This window comes from Oncorhynchus gorbuscha, linkage group LG07 (assembly GCF_021184085.1).
Source record: "Oncorhynchus gorbuscha isolate QuinsamMale2020 ecotype Even-year linkage group LG07, OgorEven_v1.0, whole genome shotgun sequence".
Lineage (NCBI taxonomy): Eukaryota > Metazoa > Chordata > Actinopteri > Salmoniformes > Salmonidae > Oncorhynchus > Oncorhynchus gorbuscha.
In genome coordinates this window covers 47,922,156-47,941,938 of record NC_060179.1, presented here as the reverse complement: position 1 = coordinate 47,941,938, position 19,783 = coordinate 47,922,156, and the positions used below count along the sequence as shown (strand labels likewise).

General features: G+C 43.2%; 1 protein-coding gene across 4 annotated transcripts in view; it reads right to left on the bottom strand.

Moving 5' to 3' along the window:
• Positions 1-19,783, bottom strand: part of ablim1b (actin binding LIM protein 1b) — a 115,870-nt gene that overhangs the window by 29,888 nt on the left and 66,199 nt on the right. For 2 of the 4 annotated variants that reach the window (XM_046356512.1, XM_046356511.1), the window contains 3 exons: positions 1,656-1,743; positions 1,129-1,187; positions 491-543 (listed from right to left, as the gene is read on the bottom strand). In XM_046356512.1, the coding sequence (XP_046212468.1) occupies positions 491-543; positions 1,129-1,187; positions 1,656-1,743 (200 nt within the window). The remainder of the gene's footprint in view (positions 1-490; positions 544-1,128; positions 1,188-1,655; positions 1,744-19,783) is intronic. The other 2 variants (XM_046356509.1, XM_046356510.1) reach the window with 1 other exon arrangement.

Genomic DNA, 19,783 nt, shown 5'->3' with positions numbered 1-19,783 from the left:
CTTGTATGCATCCCGGAAGTTGGAGTAACAATGGTCCAGTGTTTTTCCAGCGCGAGTGCTACAGTTGATATGCTGATAACATTTAGGTAGCCTTTTTCTCAAATTTGCTTTGTTAAAATCCCTGCTGCTCTGATATCCAATAGTTCTTCCCGAGTGTATGTATGTATGTATTTATGTAATAACAGATAAGATCCTGACCTACCAATGTAAGAAATAATGCATAAAAAAATGAAATACTTCAGAGTTTACTAAGAGCTAGAAGCGAGGCAGCCCTCTCTGTCGGGGCCATCCTCTCAGACAGTATATCCTGAGTGAGCCAGGTTTCCGTGAAACAGAGTATGTTACAATCCCTGATGTCTCTCTGGAAGGAAATCATCGCCCTGAGCTCGTCAACTTTATTATCTAGAGACTGAACATTAGTGAGTAATATACTCGGAAGCGATGGGTAGTGTGCGCGCCTCCTGAGTTGGACTAAAAGTCCACTGAATACCTCTTCTCCGCCGGCAGTGTTTTGGATCAGCCTCTGGAATCAGTTCAATTGCCCTGCGGGTACAAACAAAAATCCGATTCGGGAAAGTCGTATTCCTGGTCGTAATGCTGGTAATGCTGGGGTATTACCGCAGCTCTGATATCCAAAAGTTCTTCCCGGATGTTTGTAATAACACAAAATAATTCTGGGCAAATAATGTGAGAAATAATACAAAATACTGCAAAGTTGCTTAGGAGCAAGAAGCACAGCCATGATGTTCTATACGTATGTCATGGCCATAGCAAACTCTCTGTAACACCCATAATGTTCTCTGTCATAACCATAGCAAACTCTCTGCCACGCCCATGACATTCTCTGTCATACCCATAACACTCTCCATTTGATTCGCTCTGACTACAGTTGTCATCCAAATGAACAGAAAACTAAATTGTAATTACCATAAGACTTTTACAATCACATTTACCAGAATATTTGCTTATAAATGATTTGTGAAACATGAAGGCCTTATGAACTTTTGTCAAACATCAACTTCACTATCATGAAACAAGCTGTTGTCTTGATTCCAAACAGTCTTGACGTGATAAGTGAACAAGAGAATTCAAGCTGGCAGTGTGTTTGACGGAGTTGATCAATTTTACCCTGTATTTCTCTTCAGCTCTGCTATTGTTCTTACAGTCTGGATGCCATACTGTAGATCCTGTGGAGAGAGAAGAAGAGCTCAGAAGAGCCTAAATGTGTAACAGACTTGGGTTCAAATACTATTTGCTTTCGATTAAATACTTTTGCAGTGCTTGATTGAGCTTGCCTGACACAATTACACCAATGTGCAAACTCTGCCAATCAGGCACTCCAGGCAGGCTCAATCAAGAGCTCAAAGTTATAGAAAGAAAATAAATACTTGTTGAACCCAGGTCTGGATGCATAGCTACATCTGAAGTTATGCATCTGTAAATCTTGACTTCCTTGAATTTTCATCCCTGATTTCCACCTTTTCCATTCATGCTTTTACAAAGTGCATACAACAACATTCTAAATAACCTTGACTCAGTGCATGACTAATTGAAACTTCCACTGAAGTGGTGGTTAGTATTCTCCCCTGTGTGAACATACACAAATGTTTACAGTACTTGAAATTCCACTAGATGTACTTGCCCTGGAAACCCACCTTGCAGGTACATTTCCTCTCCTTCTGTGAACATGTGGTTGCATCTGCTGCACCTTGCACAACTGGGATGGTAATGCTTGTCACCTGCCTGGAGAAGGGAGTCAAACGTCACACAGTAGCATGCACTGTAAACCGCAATGTGCTGTCAATACTCAAAACTCTTGAGGAAACCCCTTTCACTTAACAGAGTATAGTTACTTAAAAGGATATTGTAGTTATTACACAAACCGATAAAGTCACTGTGACCCTGTAAAGGGTCCAGATTTGAGTTGTATCAGGTTAAAAAGGTTGAGTAATGCCCCCACTAAGCCACACCTCCAATGTAATTCCGCAGTGTGCCTTGCTTTTTCGAGTTAATTGTAGAGTTACCAACCCACGACTGTATTTGTTAGTGACAGGTTGTTGAATTTGTTCATTTTCATTCCTGTGGCTTTTACCATGTAAGTTCCTAGGCAATGTTATCATTATAATAAAACTCTTCATGAAATACATAGCTTGGAGACCTTTTTCTGAGGCCTAGCTTTATTCTAATAAACTGGTTTACAGATCACATCCACATCAGGCTTTGAAGTAGGGTTGCAGAATTTCCAGAAAGAAAAAAATCATGATTAAAGAAAACCAAAGAAATTTACCAGAATTTTGCAACTCTACCTGCAACTTAGATTTTTCTGCCTTGCAATGTACATGCAAAAACACAGACATTAAATTAAAAACAATTCCCCAAAAATCTGCCTGCTAGTAGAGCATGTTGGGAAAAAAGTAAAAAGATCAAATCAACCTCTAGTGGCCTCATGGGTGGAATGAAGTGTCATATTTGGATACAAACTCAAAATAGAAGGCATTTGAACTCTATCTGACATGGTACAGGTGTTTAATTTTTTGAAAGACATGAACCATGTGTGTGAGGTGTATACCGTTGTTTCAAATTAGATTGGTTTAAGACTATCAAGAATCATTCTCTGGGACCCTGATTTAGCCCACTGCAGTAAAATGTTAAAGCCAATAATAGTGGTCAGGTTCTGAAGAACAACACTTTTTTTTAGGAGTTTTGATATTCTTATATTGTTATGGTACTTTTTGATACTGTTTGTAAGTATCCATGTTATGTACAACGTTATGCACTAAATATGTAATTGAATTTGAATGTGAAATGAAAATAAAAATGATTTTTCAAAAAAAATAAAATAATAAATAAATGTTAAAGAGCCACTGCCCCTAAAAAGCAACTAATCCCTTTGAAAACAGCCCATGTGGCATTGATATGAGTCAGACACATTCATTATAGTGTCAACATTGACTACATAGTGTAAATAGGATCATTTCGGTCGTAAATTCTCAAATGGACCTTGAAACCTCACCAATGAGGGCTCATGAGGGGCTCAGCAGTCTATGGCACTGCATCTAAGTGCTAGAGGCATAACTACAGACCCTGGTTCGAATCCAGGCTGAATCACATCTGGCAGTGATTGGGAGTCCCGTAGGGCGGTGTATGTTTGGCTGGGGTAGGCTGTCATTGTAAATTACAATTTGTTCTTAACTGACTTGCCTAGTTAAATGAGTAAATGAAGGTTGTGTTTGAATTACAATTATGTGAACAAATCATGCCCCCTTCTGCCAAGCAGTGGTGGTGAGTATAATGAGAGGTACTGGAATATTATGACCTTTCTGGTATAATTTAGCTAACGATGTTAGATGACGTTATTGCTGGTTATGTAGGTAGCTATCTTTTGATCAAGCTAGGCAGGCTAGCCAGTGTTAGCTACCTCATTACAACTTAGTTAAGTCATAGGTCATACAAGTGTATTATTTATTGTCTAGATAATGCTGGTTATGTAACGTTATCATTTGATAATGCTTGCGAGGAAGGCTAGCTAGGCTACAGGCTACAAATCAGATTTCCAAGTAAGTTCGTAAGTCATACAATTGTATTCTGTATTGTCCAGTGAACAACTAAATAATGAATGCCGCTGTGGTGGTAGCTACAGTGCCTTCCGAAGGTATTCACACAAAAATCCTGGTTGCTTCCCCTTGGTGAGGCGTTATTCTGTAACATGAAAGCTGGGAGTCGGGAAGCAAGTACAGGGAGTGACTCATTTTTATAAATACATGGACCAAAACAATAAACACGAATAGCGTATAGACATGAAACAGAGTCAATAACGCCTGAGGAAAGAACCAAGGGGAGTGACAGATGTAGGGGAGGTAATCAGGAAGGTGATGGAGTCCAGGTGAATCTCATGAGGCACTGGTGCGCATTATGATGGTGGCAGGTGTGCTTAATAATGAGGACTGGCAACGTCGAGTGCTGGAGAGGGGGAGCGGGAGTAAACATGACTGTCACGGCTGGCTTAAGGACTGGACCAAGGTGCAGCATGGTAAGCGTACATTTGAACTTTATTTAACAATGACGCCGACAAAACAAAGAAGAAAAAAAACCTGTGAAGCTTTATGTGCCATGAACAACTACAACGCTTTTTGTGCCATGAACAACTACAAAGTTAACTTCCCACAAAACAGGTGGGGGAAAAGGGTACCTAAGTATGGTTCTCAATCAGAGACAACGATAGACAGCTGTCCCTGATTGAGAACCATACCAGGCCAAGACAAATAAATACAAAACATAGAAAAAAGGACAGAATGCCCACCCTAGTCACACCCTGGCCTAACCAAAATAGAGAATAAAAAGCCTCTCTATGACAGAATCCCCCCCTAAAGGTGCGGACTCCGGCCGCAAAACCTGACTCTAAAGGGGAGGGTCCGGGTGGGCCTTCTTTCGGCGGCGGTGCGGGACGTGGACCCCGCTCCACCTCAGTCTGGGCCCCGCAGCGGGCCCTGGACTGAAGACCCTCATAGAGGGCGCCACTGAGCTGAGGGGCGCCTCTGGGCTGCGGCTCTGGTAGCTCTGGACAGGGGGGAGACTCTGGCAGCTCCGGACAGGGGGAAGACTGGCAGCTCCGGACAGGGGGAGACTCTGGCAGCTCCGGACAGGGGGAGACTCTGGCAGCTCCGGACAGGGGGAGACTCTGGCAGCTCCGGACAGGGGGAGACTCTGGCAGCTCCGGATAGGGGAGACTCTGGCAGCTCCGGACAGGGGGGAGACTCTGGCAGCTCCGGACAGGGGGGAGACTCTGGCAGCCGGCCTGTGAATACTCCGCCTCGGTACCGTGTGCATCACCGCATAGCACGGGGCCTGACCAGTCCCATGCTCGCCACGGTAAGCAGGGGAGTTGGCTCAGGTCTGCTTCCTGACTCTGCCACACTCCCCATGTGCTCCCTCCCAAGAAATGTTGGGGCTGCCTCTCGGGCTTCCTTGCCAGCCGTGTTCCCACATACCGCTGGTTTCTCTCTCCGGCTGCCTCTGCTCTCCTAGCTGCCGCCACATGTTCCCATGGAAGGTGATCCCTTCCTGCCAGGATCTCCTCCCATGTGTAGACTCCCTTATCGTCCAGAACGTCCTCCCATGTCCAGGAGTCCACCTTACCATGCTACTTGGTCCGTTGGTGGTGGGAAGTTCTGTCACGGCTGGCTGAAGGACTGGACCAAGGTGCAGCATGGTAAGCGTACATTTGAACTTGATTTAACAATGACTCAAAGTTAACTTCCCACAAAACAGGTGGGGGAAAAGGGTACCTACAGTGGGGCAAAAAAGTATTTAGTCAGCCACCAATTGTGCAAGTTCTCCCACTTAAAAAGATCAGAGATCTGTAATTTTCATCATAGGTACACTTCAACTATGACAGACAAAATGAGAAAAAAAATCCAGAAAATCACATTGTAGGATTTATAATGAATTTATTTGCAAATTATGGTGGGAAATAAGTATTTGGTCAATAACAAAAGTTTATCTCAATACTTTGTTATATAACCTTTGTTGGCAATGGCAGAGGTCAAATGTTTTCTGTAAGTCTTCACAAGGTTTTCACACACTGTTGCTGGTATTTTGGCCCATTCCTCCATGCAGATCTCCTCTACAGCAGTGGTGTTTTGGGGCTGTTGCTGGGCAACACAGACTTTCAACTCTCTCCAAAGATTTTCTATGGGGTTGAGATCTGGAGACTGGCCAGGCCACTCCAGGACCTTGAAATGCTTCTTACGAAGCCACTCCTTCGTTGCCCGGGCAGTGTGTTTGGGATCATTGTCATGCTGAAAGACCCAGCCACGTTTCTTCTTCAATGCCCTTGCTGATGGAAGGAGGTTTTCACACAAAATCTCACGATACATGGCCCCATTCATTCTTTCCTTTACACAGATCAGTCGTCCTGGTCCCTTTGCAGAAAAACAGCCCCAAAGCATGATATTTCCACCCCCATGCGTCACAGTAGGTATGGTGTTCTTTGGATGCAACTCAGCATTCTTTGTCCTCCAAACACAACGAGTTGAGTTTTTACCAAAAAGATATTTTGGTTTCATCTGACCATATGACATTCTCCCAATCTTCTTCTGGATCATCCAAATGCTCTCTAGCAAACTTCAGACAGGCCAGGACATGTACTGGCTTAAGCAGGGGGACACACACAGGTCTCCCCGTGTGGTTCTGGGATTTTTGCTCACCGTTCTTGTGATCATTTTGACCCCACGGGGTGAATTCTTGCGTGGAGCCCCAGATCGAGGGAGATTATCAGTGGTCTTGTATGACTTCCATTTCCTAATAATTGCTCCCACAGTTGATTTCTTCAAACCAAGCTGCCTACCTATTGAAGATTCAGTCTTCCCAGCCTTGTGCAGGTCTACAATTTTGTTTCTGGTGTCCTTTGACAGCTCTTTGGTCTTGGCGATAGTGGAGTTTGGAGTGTGACTGTTTGAGGTTGTGGACAGGTGTATTTTATACTGATAACAAGTTCAAACAGGTGCCATTAATACAGGTAATGAGTAGAGGACAGAGGAGCCTCTTAAAGAAGAAGTTACAGGTCTGTGAGAGCCAGAAATCTTGCTTGTTTGTACGTGATTTGCAAATAAATTCATTAAAAATCCTACAATATGATTTTCTGGATTTTTCTTCTCATTTTGTCTGTCATAGTTGAAGTGTCGTACGCCGGAATAATCGTGCACGTTATTAAAAAAAAGACCTGGCTTCTGGATCGAGGTTAAAAACAGGCCGGTGTTTAACCCAGATGACAGGTACGGTGACAGATCCAAACGAACAGTGTTTTTCCCAGTCGGCAGCAGGTCAGTAGCCTTTATTCTCGATTCTGTGGGGATTTGAGTTCTTTGATTGATGTTCATTTTTTTTAGAATTCATCAATAATGTGAGCTTTGCTATTCCCACAGGGTTTTGTATGACCAACATACACTGGGTTTTGTTTAACCGATATACACTGAGCAGGTTCGAAAATAACCTGTGGTAATGTGCACTACCGTAAATAAACTAAACTTAATCATGAGAAGCATATCCGCCCGAGATTAAGACGGGATATTGATTAAGTGCTGGGGAATAGGACGGTGATCTTGTACAAATACTGGGCGTGGGGAGACAGGAAGGGAATGTGCAAGATAACTGGAATGGTCATTTGAATTGTGGCAGTATTGATCATCGTTCCGATTCAACAAATACTACTGAAAAATCCAAATAAGGAGGAGAGGGAACCAAAATCTAAAGGAATGGGATAAAAAACAAATCTATAGACAGGAGGTTCCATGCACGAGGGAAGTCGGACAAATAGTGGCGTGAGGTAACGATTATTAGCGTTCTTTAAAAGCCCTCTGACACAACTGGAAAATAAGATATTAACTAGGGATTTACAACCCCTGGGCTTATAGTTGTAAGGTAAGACCTAATATCTGATTCAAAAGTCAAAGCTATTGATAAGATTTCCATAAAAGAGACACACACATAGTCAGACAGAAAAGGAACTAAAGTGATTTAGTAATTGTCATGCAGGTGAAAGAGGACCCAAAAGCGACTTGGCGAAAACAGAGTCTTTAATCCAGTAAAGTAAATACAAACAAAAAACACAACTTTCACTCGAAATGACGAGGACAAACTGGAGACTCGATCTTGAACAGCAGGTGAACAGCAGGTTGCCTCGGGAAGGCACTTGAACCAGACAGACTCAGACACCTGCTCACCACGCAGCATCTGAGGAAAACACGACACGACAGGGCGATACACAAACACAGCACGGTGAATTCTAGACAAGGAACCGACAGGGCAGAAACGAATAACAAGGAGAGAAATAGGGACTCTAATCAGGGAAAAAGATCGGGAACAGGTGTGGGAAGGCTAAATGATGATTAGGGGAATAGGAACAGCTGGGAGCAGGAACGGAACGATAGAGAGAAGAGAGAGCGAGAGAGTGAGAGAGGGAGGGGGAGAGAGAGGGATAGAAAGAGGGAAAGAACCTAATAAGACCAGCAGAGGGAAACGAATAGAATGGGGAGCACAGGGACAAGACATGATAATAAATGACAAAACATGACAGTACCCCCCCACTCACCGAGCGCCTCCTGGTGCACTCGAGGAGGAATCCTGGCGGCAACGGAGGAAATCATCAATGAGTGAACGGTCCAGCACGTCCCGAGACGGAACCCAACTCCTCTCCTCAGGACCGTAACCCTCCCAATCCACTAAGTATTGGTGACCCCGTCCCCGAGAACGCATGTCCATGATCTTATGTACCTTGTAAATAGGTGCGCTCTCGACAAGGACGGGAGGGGGGAGGGAAGACGAACGGGAGTGCGAAGAAAGGGCTTGACACAGGAGACATGGAAGACAGGATGGACGCGACGAAGATGTCGCGGAAGAAGCAGTCGCACAGCGACAGGATTGACGACCTGGGAGACACGGAACGGACCAATGAACCGCGGAGTCAACTTACGAGAAGCTGTCGTAAGAGGAAGGTTGCGAGTGGAAAGCCACACTCTCTGGCCGCAACAATACCTTGGACTCTTAATCCTGCGTTTATTGGCGGCTCTCACAGTCTGTGCCCTGTAACGGCAAAGTGCAGACCTCACCCTCCTCCAGGTGCGCTCACAACGTTGGACAAACGCTTGAGCGGAGGGAACGCTGGACTCGGCAAGCTGGGATGAGAACAGAGGAGGCTGGTAACCCAGACTACTCTGAAACGGAGATAACCCGGTAGCAGACGAAGGAAGCGAATTGTGAGCGTATTCTGCCCAGGGGAGCTGTTCTGCCCAAGACGCAGGGTTTCTGAAAGAAAGGCTGCGTAGTATGCGACCAATCGTCTGATTGGCCCTCTCTGCTTGACCGTTAGACTGGGGATGAAACCCGGAAGAGAGACTGACGGACGCACCAATCAAACGACAGAACTCCCTCCAAAACTGTGACCTGAATTGCGGACCTCTGTCTGAAACGGCGTCTAACGGGAGGCCATGAATTCTGAATACATTCTCGATAATGATTTGTGCCGTCTCCTTAGCGGAAGGAAGTTTAGCGAGGGGAATGAAATGTGCCGCCTTAGAGAACCTATCGACAACCGTAAGAATCACAGTCTTCCCCGCAGACAAAGGCAGACCGGTAATGAAGTCTAGGGCGATGTGAGACCATGGTCGAGAAGGAATGGGGAGCGGTCTGAGACGACCGGCAGGAGGAGAGTTACCCGACTTAGTCTGCGCGCAGTCCGAACAAGCAGCCACGAAACGGCGCGTGTCACGCTCCTGAGTCGGCCACCAAAAGCTCTGGCGAATAGACGCAAGAGTGCCTCGAACACCGGGATGACCAGCTAACTTGGCAGAGTGAGCCCACTGAAGAACAGCCAGACGAGTGGAAACAGGAACGAAAAGGAGGTTACTAGGACAAGCGCGCGGCGACGCAGTGTGCGTGAGTGCTTGCTTAACCTGTCTTTCAATTCCCCAGACTGTTAACCCGACAACACGCCCATAAGGAAGAATCCCTCGGGATCAGTAGAAGCCACAGAAGAACTAAACAGACGGGATAAGGCATCAGGCTTGGTGTTCTTGCTACCCGGACGGTAAGAAATCACAAACTCGAAACGAGCGAAAAACAACGCCCAACGAGCTTGACGGGCATTAAGTCGTTTGGCAGAACGGATGTACTCAAGGTTCTTATGGTCTGTCCAAACGACAAAAGGAACGGTCGCCCCCTCCAACCACTGTCGCCATTCGCCTAGGGCTAAGCGGATGGCGAGCAGTTCACGGTTACCCACATCATAGTTGCGCTCAGATGGCGACAGGCGATGAGAAAAATAAGCGCAAGGATGAACCTTATCGTCAGACTGGAAGCGCTGGGATAGAATGGCTCCCACGCCTACCTCTGAAGCGTCAACCTCGACAATGAATTGTCTAGTGACGTCAGGAGTAACGAGGATAGGAGCGGACGTAAAACGTTCTTTTAGAAGATCAAAAGCTCCCTGGGCGGAACCGGACCACTTAAAACACGTCTTGACAGAAGTAAGAGCTGTGAGAGGGGCAGCAACTTGACCGAAATTACGAATGAAATGCCGATAGAAATTAGCGAAACCTAAAAAGCGCTGCAACTCGACACGTGACCTTGGAACGGGCCAATCACTGACAGCTTGGACCTTAGCGGAATCCATCTGAATGCCTTCAGCGGAAATAACGGAACCGAGAAAAGTAACGGAGGAGACATGAAAAGAGCACTTCTCAGCCTTTACGTAGAGACAATTCTCTAAAAGGCGCTGTAGAACACGTCGAACGTGCTGAACATGAATCTCGAGTGACGGAGAAAAAATCAGGATATCGTCAAGATAGACAAAAACAAAGATGTTCAGCATGTCTCTCAGAACATCATTAACTAATGCCTGAAAAACAGCTGGCGCATTGGCGAGACCGAACGGCAGAACCCGGTACTCAAAATGCCCTAACGGAGTGTTAAACGACGTTTTCCACTCGTCCCCCTCTCTGATGCGCACGAGATGGTAAGCGTTACGAAGGTCCAACTTAGTAAAGCACCTGGCTCCCTGCAGAATCTCGAAGGCTGATGACATAAGGGGAAGCGGATAACGATTCTTAACCGTTATGTCATTCAGCCCTCGATAATCCACGCAGGGGCGCAGAGTACCGTCCTTCTTCTTAACAAAAAGAACCCCGCCCCGGCCGGAGAGGAAGAAGGCACTATGGTACCGGCGTCAAGAGACACAGACAAATAATCCTCGAGAGCCTTACGTTCGGGAGCCGACAGAGAGTATAGTCTACCCCGAGGAGGAGTGGTCCCCGGAAGGAGATCAATACTACAATCATACGACCGGTGAGGAGGAAGGGAGTTGGCTCGGGACCGACTGAAGACCGTGCGCAGATCATGATATTCCTCCGGCACTCCTGTCAAATCGCCAGGTTCCTCCTGAGAAGTAGGGACAGAAGAAACGGGAGGGATGGCAGACATTAAACACTTCACATGACAAGAAACGTTCCAGGATAGGATAGAATTACTAGACCAATTAATAGAAGGATTATGACATACTAGCCAGGGATGACCCAAAACAACAGGTGTAAACGGTGAACGAAAAATCAAAAAAGAAATAGTCTCACTGTGGTTACCAGATACTGTGAGGGTTAAAGGTAGTGTCTCAAATCTGATACTGGGAAGATGACTACCATCTAAGGCGAACATGGGCGTAGGCTTCTCTAACTCTCTGAAAGGAATGTCATGTTTCCGAACCCATGCTTCGTCCATGAAACAACCCTCAGCCCCAGAGTCTATCAAGGCACTACATGTAGCACCCGAACCGGTCCAGCGTAGATGGACCGACAAAGTAGTACAGGATTTTGATGGAGAGACTTGAGTAGTTGCGCTCACCTGTAGCCCTCCGCTTACAGATGAGCTCTGGCTTTTACTGGACATGAATTAACAAAATGTCCAGCAACTCCGCAATAGAGGCACAGGCGGTTGGTGATCCTCCGTTCCCTCTCCTTAGTCGAGATGCGAATCCCTCCCAGCTGCATGGGCTCAGTCTCTGAGCCAGAGGAGGGAGATGGTTGCGATGCGGAGCAGGGAAACACCGTTGATGCGAGCTCTCTTCCACGAGCCCGGTGACGAAGATCTACCCGTCGTTCTATGCGGATGGCGAGAGCAATCAAAGAGTCCACATCTGAAGGAACCTCCCGGGAGAGAATCTCATCCTTAACCACTGCGTGGAGTCCCTCCAGAAAACGAGCGAGCAGCGCCGGCTCGTTCCACTCACTAGAGGCAGCAAGAGTGCGAAACTCAATAGAATAATCCGTTATGGACCGTTCACCTTGGCATAAGGAAGCCAGGGCCCTAGAAGCCTCCCTACCAAAAACTGAACGGTCAAAAACCCGAATCATCTCCTCTTTAAAGTTCTGGAACTTGTTAGAGCAATCAGCCCTTGCCTCCCAGATAGCTGTGCCCCATTCTCGAGCCCGGCCAGTAAGGAGTGAAATGACGTAAGCAACCCGAGCTCTCTCACTAGAGTATGTGTTGGGTTGGAGAGAGAACACAATCTCACACTGCGTGAGAAAGGAGCGGCACTCAGTGGGCTGCCCGGAGTAGCAAGGTGGGTTATTAACCCTAGGTTCTGGAGGCTCGGCAGGCCAGGAAGTAACAGGTGGCACGAGACGTAGACTCGAACTGTCCAGAGAGGTCGGAAACCTGAGCGGCCAGGTTCTCCACGGCATGGCGAGCAGCAGACAATTCCTGCTCGTGTCTGCCGAGCATGGCTCCTTGGATCTCGACGGCAGTGTAACGAGCGTCTGAAGTCGCTGGGTCCATTCCTTGGTCGGTTCCTTCTGTCATGCAGGTGAAAGAGGACCCAAAAGCGACTTGGCGAAAACAGAGTCTTTAATCCAGTAAAGTAAATACAAACAAAAAACACAACTTTCACTCGAAATGACGAGGACAAACTGGAGACTCGATCTTGAACAGCAGGTGAACAGCAGGTTGCCTCGGGAAGGCACTTGAACCAGACAGACTCAGACACCTGCTCACCACGCAGCATCTGAGGAAAACACGACACGACAGGGCGATACACAAACACAGCACGGTGAATTCTAGACAAGGAACCGACAGGGCAGAAACGAATAACAAGGAGAGAAATAGGGACTCTAATCAGGGAAAAAGATCGGGAACAGGTGTGGGAAGGCTAAATGATGATTAGGGGAATAGGAACAGCTGGGAGCAGGAACGGAACGATAGAGAGAATAGAGAGCGAGAGAGTGAGAGAGGGAGGGGGAGAGAGAGGGATAGAAAGAGGGAAAGAACCTAATAAGACCAGCAGAGGGAAACGAATAGAATGGGGAGCACAGGGACAAGACATGATAATAAATGACAAAACATGACAAGTAATGGTAAATTACAGATTCATAGAAATACACAAACATTAGAAGGTAAAATTAAATATAGAAAGGCATAGATAAGTGATTTAATACCATAGCTAAGTAACGGTAAGGATGTTTAGAAATTCCTCAAAAGAAGTGTCGGAAACTAGCGGGAGATTACCGTTATAGGAGAATGGAAGGGAGGCGTCCAAAATCTGACTCGGACAAAGAACCTGAATGGAAGCTGATATTACTAATATAGCCAGGAAGGGTTATAAATTAGGACGATTTTCTGGGAATTTCCGGTGTCGAAGTTTTGCGACTACAGACAATTATAATAATATAATTATTGGCGGGGAAGCACAATCATTTTAATAGCGGGACACCAAGGTACAGTATTTCAGCTTTGAAACCGATAGACTAAAACTGATTTTAGATCGTAATTCATCTATTTGCATGTTTTGCCTGAAAAATACGGTCGCCAGTGTTTGTATAAAATGTGAACTGAAACGTTAAAATGTGTTTGAATTGAATTGAAAAAAGAACGCATTAATAATAATGGCGAGACAATTTCGATGTAATACGCTATTTTGCCCAAAATGATCTGCTGGAATAATGTATTGAGATGGGATTCGTATTTAAATCAATGTATCACAGAAGAGAAAGTCACCTAAACCTGGTTAAATGTAGGGAATAACGGAGAGATACGATACAATTTCGTGCTATCCGGATGTCATAGCGCTTTATGTATCGACTGACATAAATTTAGCACAAAACATGGTACATTTAAATGTTAGGTTATAGAAAGTTGAGAAGTTTGGTTGGTTTTACTCTGATGATTAGAATTTACAACTGAACTCAATCTGAATAAGGAATATATATATTTTACAGAGGCAGGCAGATTTGTGGCGTCGTTTTCTGAAAAGATGCTACAGCCAGCAACGGAATTTCTAGACACTCAATGGGGCTATATAGTGCAACGCTTTGGACTATAAAATAGGTAAGAATAGTTTAATCGTAAAAAGTTGTGATTGTTTTTCCGATTATTGATTTTTGGTTAGGTTAACGCCAGTGAATTCTAACAAAAAGTAACGTATTCTAAACATGATCTCTTTCGATTTTCATTGCGGGGAACAAGTAAATGTCTTATCTTAAAGGGACAGTGCACGGTTATCATAGTGGTTCGAGTGTATGCCAGTGTATAAAATATTTTGGGACGACAATTTGAAGATAGACTGAATGAGTTACATGAAACATCGAGAGATTTAAAACAAATGATGTGAAGGGATTATCAGAATTATTAGGTTTCGTTGTTGTAGTAAAAGTTTGGGTTAAGGGGATTTCCCTGTTCCCAGAGGCAAGGTATTTTAAAGGGGTACACTCATATATGGATTATTTAGGAGTTTTAATTAGACAAGTCAATAACGTATTGGGAATAGCATTTTAATTACGACTCTAAGTCAAAGACGAGACAGTTATTTAAATCAAAATGAATTCTAAAAAAACAACGAAAAGACAATTACGATTTATGTCCATCAAAATGTTTTATAAAATTAGCTAATTTAGAGATATTTGTTGGTGTTGTAAATTATAATTCATGATTTGAACAGATGTGATAAATTAGGTTTGGTTTATCGAACAACAATTATTTAAAATTCATTGCCGAGGTTGAGCACTTGTTGATGACGTCACTCGCAAAGCACTTTTGATCGCCACGGAAATTATGTTGTGACTGGGGGTTAACGGAGAAAATTGTTTTTCTTTTAGAAGGAAAATGTGTGCATTAGTGTTTTGAGTCACTTTTCAGAAGTTGATAAAAAATGACAAAATCATTTTTTAAAAGTAATTCGAGAGTCGCCAGGATAGTCAGGAAAGATGCTAAAAACTAGCAGCTGATACGCTAGGTGGGCATCATAAGATTTGTGGCGTTTATTTGGATTGGATTAGGCTATGAGAGAGGGAGACTGGATGTCTGAATCATAAAACATTGTGATAATGGATTCCGATGGTTGTCGATCCCAGGTTTGATTGTTTATGAAACACCAGTGAATTTGAGCACTGTTTCCATTGTGTGGAACCATGTTAGGGTATTTAAAGTTGAAAAGCAACCTCTATAGAAAAACATAACTGCATATGTCTCGGGAAATTAGCTAGGTTGAATTTGGTTATTCGAGCCTTTCCCCTGATACGTAGACATGCGTAACAGGGGCATGTTTTTTTTCTCTTGAGGAACTAACAGATGTAAACGTGAGTCTCTGAGTAATTTTACCATCTGAAGCATTATAGTAGTGAGTTTTTGTATAGTTTGTTTTTTGCTGATAAAAGTGGTTTGTTTATTTGTTTACTGGTTATGGTCAATTTTAGGGTTTGATTTAACTTAGTTAAACATTGTGTTCTGGCGTGTTTAAGTAGGATTCTTTATTCCGGGACGGATGGGAGTTATCTAAAATAAATAAATTAAAGGAGCCATGAGAATGCATTTTTATTAAATATCTGGGATTAAATTACAGATTTCTTACACTGAGAAATGTACGACATTTGCGGCAGAGGGAAAAGTAATACATTGGATAATAATGTTATCAGGTTAATTGTATCTAAGGATAGCATGTTCATTTAAGTAAACATATACGTAGACAATGTTTAAAATTTATGATTAATGATTTGAGTCAAAGGGGAATTATCATTAGGTTTAGTTATAGTTCACTTTTGAGTTTCTGAATCGAAGTAGCATAGTGAATGTTAGTTAGGCGTGTTGTGTCTCACTTTCAGAAGTTTCCTGGGATTATAATCTTGGGGAGAATGGGGGAGATAGCGGCCATAAACGACCAAATTTAAAAAGGTCTGGAAGTCTTGATTATCCATTAAGGTTTGCAAATTTATATATATAAAACATTTGTTAGAACTATTTGTTTTAGTGCAAAGGTATTTTAAAGAGGCACACTCACATATGGAGCCTTATGAGTTTTTATTTTATGAGTTTTAATTACACAGGTGATTATTTTTATTTTAAGGATAAAGGGTTCTTTAATATGTCAACAGGCATTTTGAGAGATAGGAGAGAAAGGAATTACTGTTTTAAATCGGTAAATATATATATTTAAGAACATATATAAATAGCACAGATACTTCTTAAACTAGTGTGTAGGAAGGATTACGATATGGTTAGCATTTGTTCAGGCTCTGGTTAACCATTAGGAGGTCTTTTAAATATTATGATATTTAACAGGAATATAGGACATCTGTGGTGATTTAGGATTATTGTAAGGATTAAGATAGATTGATTAAGGAAATGTAAGGACTTTAGAGAGGGCCACGTATAGACATGTTTTTTCTAAAATCAATGATTTTAGATAGTCAAAAAGTGAGACGCTTAGTGGCATTTTGAGAGATAGGAGAGAAAGGAATTACTGTTTTAAATCGGTAAATATATATATTTAAGAACATATATAAATAGCACAGATACTTCATAAACTAGATAAGACACTGGACAGAGAATTGATACAGGATTGGGATGAATGGATGCCCAAGGGAGAATTGGACATACATGATAATGTCAGGAAATAAGGATAATATACTAATCCTACCTAAGTCATTATTTAGGGTTTATAAGGTTGTTACCTGGGCAGAGCCAGGTATCAAAAATGGGGGTGGGTAAGATAGTGGCCTATTGGATAAGAAACTAATAATAAAAAAACGTTTTTTAGCTAACAAATAGGCATATAAGTTAAAGATATAATCAGATAAAACACATGAGAAACTGTTTGTTAACCAAGCCTGTATGTCCAGGATTTTATGCATTACAGGTGAACTACAGGTGAAGTCACTCAATCCAGTCCCAGAGCCTTGTTGGGGGGACCATACCAAGGGCTCCTGGTGACAGCTAGCTGAAAGAGCTACCCGGATTCATATCGCACGGCGGGAGGGTAAGATATCCTGTCGAACAATAAACGGTGTTCGAGAGGAGAACTGGAATTAACAGAATTCCGGGGGCCATCTCTCGAATGAAGTAATCCTACCCGTCCTACCACCCCTGTTTTTGTTCATAGAAGTGAAGATGCGTCTGTCCCTTGCTAGTGATGTGTTCTCGGGGAGAGGGTGGGGCTTCACATGGAAGCTGTTCATCTGAGCTGTCTTATTGTGGGTGACATATTCCTGATACAGCACGTCCTACTTGAGTATGCGGAGAGTGGTAATTTGACCCATGGTTTAGACGATGAGGATTTTGTTCCAAAATAAGCATAAGAGATCCCTAGATCGGGGTAGACAGGAAGTTAGAGTAGAGGTTGGGAAGGATCTCTCAATGGCGTTTTATGTAGACCAAAATGGAGTCTCTACCTACATGGCAGTCTAAGACTCTGAGCCATTATGGCATATATCGGTGCAGGTTCCCATATTGATCGTAGACACAGGTCATAGCTCATGTGGAGAGAGAGGGCTATATGAATCCACTCACCCAGTATGGAGGAAGAAGGTAGAGTATAGTGAAGATGTGTTTTTGATTGTAATCAGGAGAGAGGGATGTATTGCATAAAGATACGCCTAACCCTTTAAACAGAAATGAAGGAGGATCTAGGGTTGTGGTATGGATATGACCAGGTCTTGGGCGACACCCTAGTACGGTTCTGGGTAGAGGAGTTTAGGCCGGTATGGTAAAGCTGTTCACAAAAGCAGGAATGCCAGATAATGACAGTTGTATTGATTGCACTATTTATATCCACAGGTTCCCCTTAAATCAAGACTTCCTCCCTTTACAGTGACCGGAGGAGATTATTACCGTTTGGCCCGATACAGTACTCTTGGGAAATGATGTCAGGGCGAGGTTTTACCGACAGGATTATGCTCCCTTGTACATTTGGCAATGCCTTTCACACTCATGTTGAATGGACATGGACATGAAGTTTAGCCAAATGGGAGAAAAGAGCTACTCCATCCGGGTCTCTAGATGACAAAGTATGCATTGATAACATTGGGGTTCCACGGGGATGCTAGATGAGTTCAAAGCAAGAAATCAGATCCTAGCAGGATTAGAGTTGAGTATTTCCGGGTGGTCTACTCTCAATAAGAACGTGGACTGGATTAATTATATTTATGATAATCAACAGAGCTTTAACCTCTTAAGCCGACCCTCTACTTTTTCGAACATTCTGTTAAAAATCGCGCAACATTTCAGCGCCCTGCTACTCATGCCAGGAATATAGTATATGCATATGATTAGTATGTGTGGATAGAAAACACACAGACGTTTATAAAACTGGTTAAATCACAGCTGTGACTATAACAGAACGTGCGTTTCATCGAAAAGTGCAGGAAAATCTGATCACTGAAAATGGAAAAATATATCCATTCAACCGAATGATAAAGGTGAACCACATTAAATGGGGCCGAGGTTGCAATACCTACAGCTTCTACACGATGTCAACAGTCTTGTCATTTGCCTAGGCTTTGTTTCTTGGTCAAACGAACAAGAGACAGCCCATTTCTTCAGGTCTCAGACCGGATATTTTGGTTGAGATTTACCCGGACATTATTTCCAGATGTACAGCTATAGGATATACATTGCCTCGTGATCAATTTGATTTATTAACGTTTACCAATACGTTTACCAATACCTAAAGTTGCATTACAAAAGTATTTCGAAGTGTTTTGTGAAAGTTTATCGTCAACTTTTTTAATTAAAAAAAATGACGTTACGTTATAAAACGTTATTTTTTTAGTTGATCACACAATCTTGATAGATCGATATCTAGGCTACATATGGACCGATTTAATTGAAAAAAAGACCCAATAGTGATTATGGGACATCTAGGAGTGCCAACAAAGAAGATGGTCAAAGGTAATGAATGTTTTAAATTTTATTTGTGTGTTTTGTGTAGCGCCGACTATGCTAATTATTTTGTTTACGTCCCCTGCGGGTCTTTTGGGGTGTTACATGCTATCAGATAATAGCTTCTCATGCTTTCGCCGAAAAGCATTTTAAAAATCTGACTTGTTGCCTGGATTCACAACGAGTGTAGCTTTAATTCAATACCCTGCATGTGTATTTTAATGAACGTTTGAGTTTTAACGGGTGCTATTAGCATTTAGCGTAGCGCATTTGCATTTCCAGATGTCTAGATGGGACACCTGCGTGTCAGGTAGGAGCAAGAGGTTAACAAGTATACCAGAGATGCTATTAAAGGTTTTGCAGAACAGACTGAAGCAACCAGCCTGATTGCTTAGCAGAATATAATTGCATTAGATATGTTATTGGCTGAAAAGGGAGAAGTATGCGTGATTATCGGGACCATGTTTGTGCTTACATCCCAAATAACACAGCTCCGGACGAATCAGTGCCCGAAGCCTCAGCTGGTTTGACCAACCTGGCTCACGGGTTGGCAGAACTCTGGGGTGGATACTTCTCTGACTAATTAGGTTTGATCGGAAAATGGGGAAAAAAATATTATGATCACTGTATTATGGGCTACATTCACCTGTGTGACTGTTTAGTTTTATGGGGCTGTTGTCTAATTCCCTGTGTATGAGGCCTTATTTCCAGGTCAATAGATGGTGAGGTACCAGGAGATTCCAGGTTCTGACCCGTGGAGTGCTGATTGTATGTCTACAGGACAAGTGGACGAATCTGGATCCTTCAGTTGCGGGGAATGTTTGTTTGAAGAGACCATTTTTGATGTTTAGCGAGGCTAGGTTGTATCCCGTTTCAATAATAGACTGTTTTTTATGAAGATTGTAACGAACATCCTGATAAAAAGAGTTATGATTCTGATGTAGGCCTGAGAAAACAATTATGGCGAATGCAAGTGTTGGGTTATATTTAGGTGATGTTTTGATGACAAGAAATATCTCTAATAAAAATAGAAATGGGCTTTTTAATATTACAATATAACTACATGTGTGATTGGATGTATAATATGTAATCA